The sequence below is a fragment of the Lipotes vexillifer genome, unplaced genomic scaffold (assembly GCF_000442215.2).
Source record: "Lipotes vexillifer unplaced genomic scaffold, Lipotes_vexillifer_v1.1 scaffold410, whole genome shotgun sequence".
NCBI classification, from domain to species: Eukaryota; Metazoa; Chordata; class Mammalia; order Artiodactyla; family Lipotidae; genus Lipotes; species Lipotes vexillifer.
The window spans coordinates 1,256,032-1,265,802 of NW_006794028.1; the positions used below are offsets into that span (position 1 = coordinate 1,256,032).

At 42.0% G+C, this 9,771-nt stretch overlaps 1 protein-coding gene across 1 annotated transcript in view; it reads right to left on the minus strand.

Annotated features, from left to right (window-relative positions):
- The window catches only part of SIPA1L2 (signal induced proliferation associated 1 like 2), a 110,961-nt gene that overhangs the window by 47,255 nt on the left and 53,935 nt on the right, over positions 1–9,771 (minus strand). Inside the window, exon 8 of the mRNA XM_007466991.1 lies at positions 9,234–9,508. Coding sequence (XP_007467053.1) covers positions 9,234–9,508 — 275 coding nt within the window. The remainder of the gene's footprint in view (positions 1–9,233; positions 9,509–9,771) is intronic.

The window sequence follows — 9,771 nt, forward strand, 5'->3', positions numbered from 1 at the left end:
TTCTCTATTCACTTCCAGCAGGAATCCTCTACAGCAATCAAACTGTTCTCCACTGAAGAGAGAAGTCTATGCCCTGGGCTCAAAACCCAATGTGTAGCTCAGAAATGGGACAATCTCTTTGGACCCACGCTTCTCCTGCAAGCGGAATGGTGACAGCAGAGGGTGTGTCGAGATTAGATTATACGAAGTATGCAAGCTTCCCAAAGCAACAGCTTCAAAGAAGTTAGTTTCAAATGGATACTATTAATTTTTGCTTCTATAGAGACAGTCAATATAAAACAGCAAAAGGCCCATACGCTTTCCTGAAAGTTCTTTCTAGATAATATATATTTATAGAATTGTAAAGTTTAACTTAATGTAACAATCGGAAGTACAGAAAAGTTTAGAGCTGTAAAATTCCCTTCATGTACATTCATCTGTAGAACAATGCATCATTACCCCGTTACTTAATTCTTTCATCTTACATCAAAGCAGGACCCGTGACTTTCAAAAACGATGAAAGGGGAAATGTCCTAGGGATAATAAATAGGGATAAATACTTTTGAAGAGTAACAACAACAATAACAGAAAAATCCCCCAAACCTAGAGAACTGAGAAAGTTTAAAGGAACAGGACGTATTCTTTTTGTTCAAAAAAGTTGAATAAATTAGCAGGACGTGGAGTGGGTAAACCATGGACCCACCGCATAGCTTAATCATGTAATTACAACTTGCATTTACTCTGAAATTGCCTGTTGGTTTCACTTTGGTGGCGTCACAGCGAACCTTCACCTGAACCCACGAATCTAGTGACGTCTTCCAACATACTGCGATGTTATCCGTTACTTCTAACCCACACTTCCCTTGTATGACACTTTACAGGTTTCCACCTACACTACACCATTTCAATTTCACAAAAATGTCTGAGGCAGTACAAAGGACGTGTCCAATTTTCAGAAGGCTCAGAGACTTTGGAAAGGTGAGACAGCTTTCACCCTGGAACCAGGAAGCTGACTCCTAGCTCGGTACTCTTTCCAAAACACATGCCCATCTCCTTAGGAAACTATCAAAGAACAGTTAATGAGGCCCACATCCTGTCAGTTTCCACTAGGGCCTGAAGGAGTCTTTGGAAACAAAGGCAGATAGATCCCCTCAAAGGAACTACCTGCTTCTTTTATATTATGCACTTTGTCAAAGAGCCCTCATAGCCCTAGGGATTGAAGTAATCACCGATATTTTAATCATTTTAATGTCTGTTACGCTAATAGCCTGCTAACAGCTAAAAGACTCTTTCCAAATTATACAACAAGGTGACAGGGATAATTGGGGCTCATTCACTCGAATCACAAACTCTTTCTGCTGCATAAAAAAATTAAACGCTTCCAATAGGGAGATAACTTACTGTAAAGGTAAGGGCAGTGTCATATCTGAAATAGGCACTAAATGAAATATTAATTCACTTTTTTACCAATTTTCTTAATTTAAGATAAAAAAAGACACCTAGACTACAGATAGTAAAAGAGACATCTAGACCAGAAACCCACTTGACCAAGCAAGCCCTTTGAATAAAGGTCTTTGAATTGAAAAGGTGTGTGTCTATTACATGGGAAGTGAGGCTGGCTGGTACTGAATAAATTCATCAGCTTCCAGGCCTTTCCTTCTCACCAGACACGGGGTGGAATGTGTCTTCACCCTCTGCACCCCAGTACCTAACACAGCATTCGACTTAAAACAGGGCCAAACAGTTCTTTGTGAAGCCAACCACTTCCTTTTTTTCTTTTTTTTTCTTAGAAAGTTTGTTGAGGAACAACATTCTATTACATTATATACTTCACAGTTCAACAGAGGACTCAACAGCTATGTGACGCCTGATTTTTGATGAATATATTTCCACGAGAGCGCATATTCACTGGCTGTCCATCACCACTGCCCAGTGTCACTAGTCAAGCATGAGACAGTTACTTGCCTAACGGACAGAAAGCTCGTGCTTTACTGTCCCCCTTTGCATCCCGGTCACTGTGTCAGTGTTACAACATCTCAAACTGCCAAAAAAGCAGAGGTACTAAGGTGTAGACGACTGACGGGAGAGTGTGAGAGCGTTTTCAGCACTGAGATACTTATCCTCCAGGTATAAGCTCTTGCTCTAGTTTGAGAAAGCCATTTTTAAGGAGCAAAAATATAGAGGGGAAGTCCTGTACTTTAGAATATGCCACACAGACAAAAAGGAGCCCATGGATGTAAAGATTATGCCTGTCCTTTCCATGTTTAACAGCCCTGGTGCCCAGCAGCTTCTGGCACAAACTACTGCAGAGTGAAGGAATGAATGAAAGAAGTGAATGCATAGTAAACGTAAGGCAACCTACCCAACGTTCGTTCTGTAACTCAATGTTTATATTCTAGGAGGGATAAGATAATTCAAACATTATATTGGAGGACTGGGCAGAGGACTGAGAATTGTGACCGTGCGTCAGGTTACTTTGGGAACCTCAAGTTCCATATTTTTTTCACAGTTCACATTAAAATTCGTAACTTGAGGGCCCATGAGATAATACCAGACGGAACTGATTTTTCTTATCTATACACATAAATTGGAACCCTCATCTAAAACCTCACTTTAATCCAGATTACAACACACTATCTATCTATCTATCTATCTATCTATCTATCTATCTATCTATCTGTCTACCTATCTATCTATCAACTGCTAATCTGACAAAATTGAGCTTTCCTTCCCATTTCTATTTCCACGTCCCCTCTTGGGGAGTTGAACGGTCACGGCAACCGGCAGCCAAACAGAAAACAAGAACATACAGCTTCAATTTTATAGAATGATCAGAGAACAACAAATTAAAGTCATGACAACATGAGATAATTTCCACTGTTTTGCATTATATAGAAAAATATGTCTTGGACAGTATGTCAACAAAGTATGAAAAAATCACACAAAACAGATGCACCACAGCATAGAATTTCATTTCCATTTTTATTGGACATATTTACTAAATCACTCACATTGTATAACAACTCATGCATAACTCTGATGAGTCGTTATTTCCTTTGTATCAGCCTTTTAAGTTGATGTGCTTTCCTTAAAATGACATTGATAAAATGTCAGTCACCTTTGAAGGCTAGGGGCTGGGGCCATGCCCTGCCTTGCAATGCTTAATTAAGAGTTTTGAAAAGTGTTCTTCATCTTTGCCATAGAGACTGTCTGCCTGGGAAATGTCCTTGCTCCCTTTCAAACCTCATTTCCATTTGAAGACTGCTATTCCCTAACTGCTTCTGGCCACTCATTCCCAGTCTCTATGCAAGCCTCTCCCGGATCCATTCCCAGCACGAGATCAGTTAATAAGCATTCCCAAAGGGAACCTTCCCTGCTTGGTGTTCTCTGGGACTCCACAAGGAAAATAAAATATGGCTCTGCTTTTCTTTCAAGCCAAGGGACAGCTGAGTTATCATCACTCTGAGGCTTGAGAATGGGACTTCAAAATGCGGGGTGCCTTTTGATTCCACATAAATACTTCCCCAGCTAAAGACTTCATTTAATCCAGCAGCTTCTGAGTCATAAGCAAACACCTGCTGACCTGTGGACAACTAGGAGTGAGTCTGTTAAATGACAGGCCTCTCCCACTGCTGACAGGAGCGGACGGGCTCCGAGGAGAATTACCTCTCCCTGATGTCCTGTGGGACAAAAAAAAGCTGATCATGGAAAAAACTAATTGAAGCATTTTTCACTCTTTTATTCACAATGTTTACAAAGACTGAAATATCTTGTAATTCATTAACTTGGCCATTTTGCTAGTCCTTATGGATGTTATATTAAAGACAACTGAAAAGGAAAAATTACACACACACGTCCATTTAAATGAATGTTTTCTTTTGGCTGCCTCCCTGACAAGGCCTAAGACTCAATTTGTGAAAGATGGGGTCATTTTCCATGCCACAAATCAAATGTGTAGTTTTACCTGGAGGAATCTCTTTGTATATTCTGCTGTAGGAGTCATGTTGCTAAGTGATATTTCATTTAAAAGGTTTGGACTTTATCAACAAGGACACACTGTATAGCACAGGGAACTCTACTCAATAGTCTGTAATAACCTACATGGGAAAAGAATATGAAAAAGAATGAATATATGTATATCACTTTGCTGTACACTTGAAAGTAATACAACATTGTAAATCAACTATACTCCAATATAAAATAAAATTAAAAAAAAAAAAGCCTGGGGCTTCCCTGGTGGCGCAGTGGTTGAGGGTCCGCCTGCCGATGCAGGGGACACGGGTTTGTGCCCGGGTCCGGGAAGATCCCACAGGCTGCGGAGCAGCTGCGCCTGTGAGCCAAGGCCGCTGAGCCTGCGGGTCCGGAGCCTGTGCTCCGCAACGGGAGAGGCCACAACAGTGAGAGGCCCACGTACCGCAAAAACAAAACAAAACAAACAAAAAGTCTGTACTTTAATTTTCAAAATGAGCAAAGTGCTGCTCATTTCTTCCTTTACACCCTCCTGTACAATTTCTTTAAAAAATCTAATAGGGCTTCCCTGGTGGCGCAGTGGTTGAGAGTCTGCCTGCCGATGCAGGGGACACGGGTTCGTGCCCCGGTCTGGGAAGATCCCACATGCCACGGAGCGGCTGCACCTGTGAGCCATGGCCGCTAAGCCTGCGTGTCCGGAGGCTATGCTCCACAACGGGAGAGGCCACAACAGTGAGAGGCCCGTGTACCGCAAAAAAAAAAAAAAAAAATCTAATAATGCAGAAGGCTAAACTTGCTTAGAATGGGGAGGAAACATAAAACGACGTTTCATATAAAAGACCCCGAAAAGCCAAAACAATCTTGAGAAAGAAAGACAGAGCTGAAAGAATAAGACTCCCGGACTTCAGACTATACTACAAAGCTACAGTAATCAAGACAGTATGGAACTGGCACAAAAACAGAACTATAGATCAATGGAACAGGATAGAAAGCCTAGAGGTAAACCCACACGTATGGTTACCTTATCTTTGATAAAGGGGGCAAGAGTATACAATGGAGAAAAGACAGCCTCTTCAATAAGTGGTGCTGGGAAAACTGGACAGCTACATGTAAAAGAATGAAATTACAACACTTCCTAGCACCATACACAAAAATAAACTCAAAATGGATTGAAGACCTAAATGTAGGGCCAGACACTGTAAAACTCTTAGAGGAAAACATAGGCAGAACACTCTATGACATAAATCACAGCAAGATCCTTTTTGACCCACCTCCCAGAGAAATGGAAATAAAAACAAAAATAAACAAATGGGACCTAATGAAACTTAAAAGCTTTTGCACAGCAAAGGAAGCCATACACAAGATGAAAAGACAACTCTCAGAATGGGAGAAAATATTTGCAAATGAAGCAATGGACAAAGGATTAATCTCCAAAACATACAAGCAGCTCATGCAGCTCAATATCAAAAAAACAAACGACCCAGTCCAAAAATGGGCAGAAGACCTAAATAGACATTTCTCCAAAGAAGATATACAGACTGCCAACGGACACGTGAAAAGATGCTCAACATCACTAATCATTAGAGAAATGCAAATCAAAACTACAATGAGGTATCACCTCACACCAGTCAGAATGGCCATCATCACCATCATCAAAAAACCTACAAACGATAAATGCTGGAGAGGGCGTGGAGAAAAGGGAACCCTCTTGCACTGTTGGTGGGAATGTAAATTGATACAGCCACCATGGAGAACAGTACGGAGGTTCCTTAAAAGACTAAAAATAGAACTACCATATGACCCAGCAATCCCACTACTGGGCATATACCCTCAGAAAACTATAATCCAAAAAGAGACGGGTACCACAATATTCATTGCAGTTCTATTTACAATAGCCAGGTCATGGAAGCAACCTAAGTATCCATCGACAGATGAATGGATAAAGAAAATGTGGCACATATATACAAGGAATATTACTCAGCCATAAAAAGAAATGAAATGGAGTTATCTGTAGTGAGGTGGATGGACCCAGAGTCTGTCATACAGAGTGAAGTAAGTCAGAAAGTGAAAAACAAATACCGTATGCTAACACATATACATGGAACCTAAAAAAAAAAAAAAAAAAAAAAAAAGGTTCTGATGAACCTAGGGGCAGGACAGGAATAAAGACACAGATGTAAAGAATGGACTTGAGGACACGGGAAGGGGGAACGGTAAGCTGGGACGAAGTGAGAGAGTGGCACAGACATATATACACTACCAAACGTAAAATACATAGCTAGTGGGAAGCAGCTGCATGACACGGGGAGATCATCTCAGTGCTTTGTGACCACCTAGAGGGGTGGGATAGGGAGAGTGGGAGGGAGACGCAATAGGGAGGGGATATGGGGATGTATGTATATGTATAGTTGATTCACTTTGTTACACAGCAGAAACTAACCCAACATTGTAAAGCAATTATACTCCAATAAAGATGTTAAAAATAACGAAACAAAACAAAAAAAATGACGTTTCATACTCAACATTACAGTCTAAAGCAATCGGCTGTCACTGCACGGATAACTTCCTGTGTGTGATGCAAGGCTGCCGGACAGCAGCGAGCACTTTTATCCGGGTGCTCAGAGAGTCGCAGGCAGAACCAGGATCCCAAACTAACAAAAATGTGGGTTTGCAAATTTACAAATTCAAATTCTCAGAAAATTGGAAGGCTTAATTGAAAGCATTTCAAATGATACATGCTAAGCTTAAAAGCTTCCTGGCTTCTGGAAATGTGGGTGACAGGCAGGCCAATTCTGGAGTGTTTACTACCAGGCGATCAGCTAGTTCTAATCCTGGCTAAGGTTAAAAATATAGAAAACGGTTATTCCAGATTGAACGGGAGAACGGTTATTCCAGATTGTCTTCAGGGAATGACATTAAGGATACTCTGAGGAGACAAAGGCAAAATCTCTAAATATCTTGAATAGCTTCAATAAGAGAATTTGCATTTAAAACAAAGAAAGAATTAATTATGTTCAGACCAAAGCAGATAACATGCCCTTGGATTAAAAAATAACAGGCGGGACTTTTTTTTTTTTAATTTTTTTGCAGTATGTGGGCCTCTCACTGCTGTGGCCTCTCCTGTTGCGGAGCCTGGGCTCCGGACAAGCAGGCTCAGTGGCCATGGCTCACAGGCCCAGCTGCTCCGCGGCACGTTGGATCTTCCCGGACCGGGGCACGAACCCGTGTCCCCTGCATCGGCAGGCAGACTCTCAACCACTGCGCCACCCCGGGACTTTTAAATGGTAGGTTTTGTTTGTTTATTTGCTTTAGCTGAAAAACAATTCCGTATTTCTCAGGAGAGTCTATTTTTCTAAATCATATGTTTTAAATATCAAATATAATGATAACTTTAACATTTTTATTAAGCAGATCTCTTGAAAGCTTAAAAGAAATGTCTTATTGAGAAACAGTAGACCAAATCTAAAAATAGGAGAGAAATGTTTTTTAATTTGGGGAGAACATGGTAACAGTTTGGTCTAATTCTATAGAAATAATCAGCCTCTAAGACAGAAAAGACTTGATTCTCACCACAAAATTTACAAACCTATAACTCTAGCCAATGAAGAAAGAAATTTATCTTATGGAAAAATTTCTAATAACTGGTTTAAAATTTATTTTAAAAGGCTAACATTTACAAAATTATTTTAGTTTCAAACTTTAAAGGATTTGTTTTCTGTTATTTCCAAGACTCATAAGAAAGTAATTTTTGTCTCTGATTTTCTTGTACGCATACCACCATGAGTGATTCATGGGATTCTTGGGGAGCAAATGGATTTAATGGGACAGAATCCTGCAAGGCAACAAGAAACACCTTGGGTATTTCCTGTGACATGCGGCTACTACTCTCAAGAATTTCAGCTCGTTAACTTTTATTCTGTAAACTTACTGGGCAGATAGAGGAAACAAGACCATAGAAAGTCAAGCAGGAGGCAAATGGTTAGATAACCAATAGAAACACACTTTTGTAAAATTTTGCACATTAACCAGAGAGGAATGTGGTATACCATTGGTTTGTTTTCTAAAAAAGACCATGGTTTAGAGCTCCTCTATCCAATATGGCAGCCACGAGCCAGATGTGGCTAATTGAATCTTAATTCGTTAGTTAAAATGAAAACTCCTTTTCCTCAGTCTCACTATCCACATTTCAAGTGCGTGCTACCCATGTGGCCACTGTTTGGACGGTACAGATATGGAACACGTCATCAGAGAAAGTGTGACTGGACAGTGCTGGTTTGGAGGATGGGCAAAGGAGATGGACAGGGTAGAAAGAGTGACCTGAGTTACTACAGAGGATCAGAAAGTGGGCACAGTCACCTTTGCTATCTTTGAGCAAGGATTTCTTTTACAGCATGAAAAAATTCAAATGACTATCCTAAAGTTTTAGTTTATTTTTCTTTTAACTAAGATGAGTAAGGTGTTGATCATGCCAGAAGGTGTTAAGTGCCTTACACATTATCACCTTATTTAATCTTCATCACACAGTACGAGGTAGGCAATATTATAATGCCATCTTACGGATACCAAGGGAAGATTAGAGAGAGCATGTGACCCACCCAAGATCACACAGCTAACGTCTGGATTCCAAGCATGCTTCATCCCTCCAAAGCCAGGGCCCTTGGCCAGCCAGTAGGGAACTGCATTTGAGACAGAGGTACAGAAAATGCGCTCCAGATACCACTATAGACACTGCTGCGCAACAGGGGCCAAGGCCAGGTGGGTGGCTTGTTCTTAGTGAGAGTTCTTTCTCCCCTTGGCCTAATGCTTCCTTGATAGTGAGCATGAGAACTTTCTGTTGACAATGGAATGGTATCACTTTCTAATCCCATTCTTGTCCCTAGCCCCCACCCATCCGCTCTGAGCTTTCCAAGTCCAGCCACTTCTTTTCCTGGGTGTCCCATGACAGCTTATGAGAAAGCCCTGGACCAGTTCAACCAGAATGGGGTGGTCACCAAACAGTGTATCTGATGTCCCAGTATTCCTCCACACGTTGATATCCTAAATCAATGAGATCTCTTAAATATCCTGTTAACCAATGACTTCAACGTCCCAACAAAATGCTTAGAAAATGACAGTTTATCACTTACTATATACTAATGACTTTTTTAAAGCTCTTTGAAGTTGCCCGAATGGTTGACGTCCAGACAACTTAGGTGGAAGGTGCACGTGACCACACTTTCTGAGGACCTTGCAGGATAGCACCTGCCACAGAAGCCAAGAAGGAGCGAGCGTGGATGAGAGCCTACCTCCGAGGCGAGCCATCGTCATGGGGCTGGATGATGACCACCTTCACAGTCACCGAGGTCCGGAGAAGGTCGATCATCTGCTCGTGCGTCAGCGTGGCCACGGCCACCTTGCAGATCTCCACGAGGCGGCTCCCCTGACGAAGGCCGGCCTTCCACGCAAAACCGAAAGGTTCCACGTCTGCGACGATTCCTTCGAAGTTCACGTGGAAGCCCAGCTGGCCCAGCCCGTTCCTCCTCAGGGTCATTTCCACAGTCTCGCAGCCCCTGGTCACGATCTAAGGGGGAAGGGGACCGTGAGGGGTGGCGCTGCGGGGGGCACACATCCCAGGGACAAGATGACAAGACAAGGACACGGTTCAATCCAGACTTTACCGTAATTACCCCTGGCATCAGGCGCAATGAAAATAACAAAAGTAAAATGAAGGTTTCATTCTTCAAAGGCAAACCAGATACAGGTGTCCTGCTTTTTCCTAGAAGCCACTGACACAGAGCCTGTGAGCTTAGACGGGCTCTGATAACCCCCGCCCCCCCCCCCCCG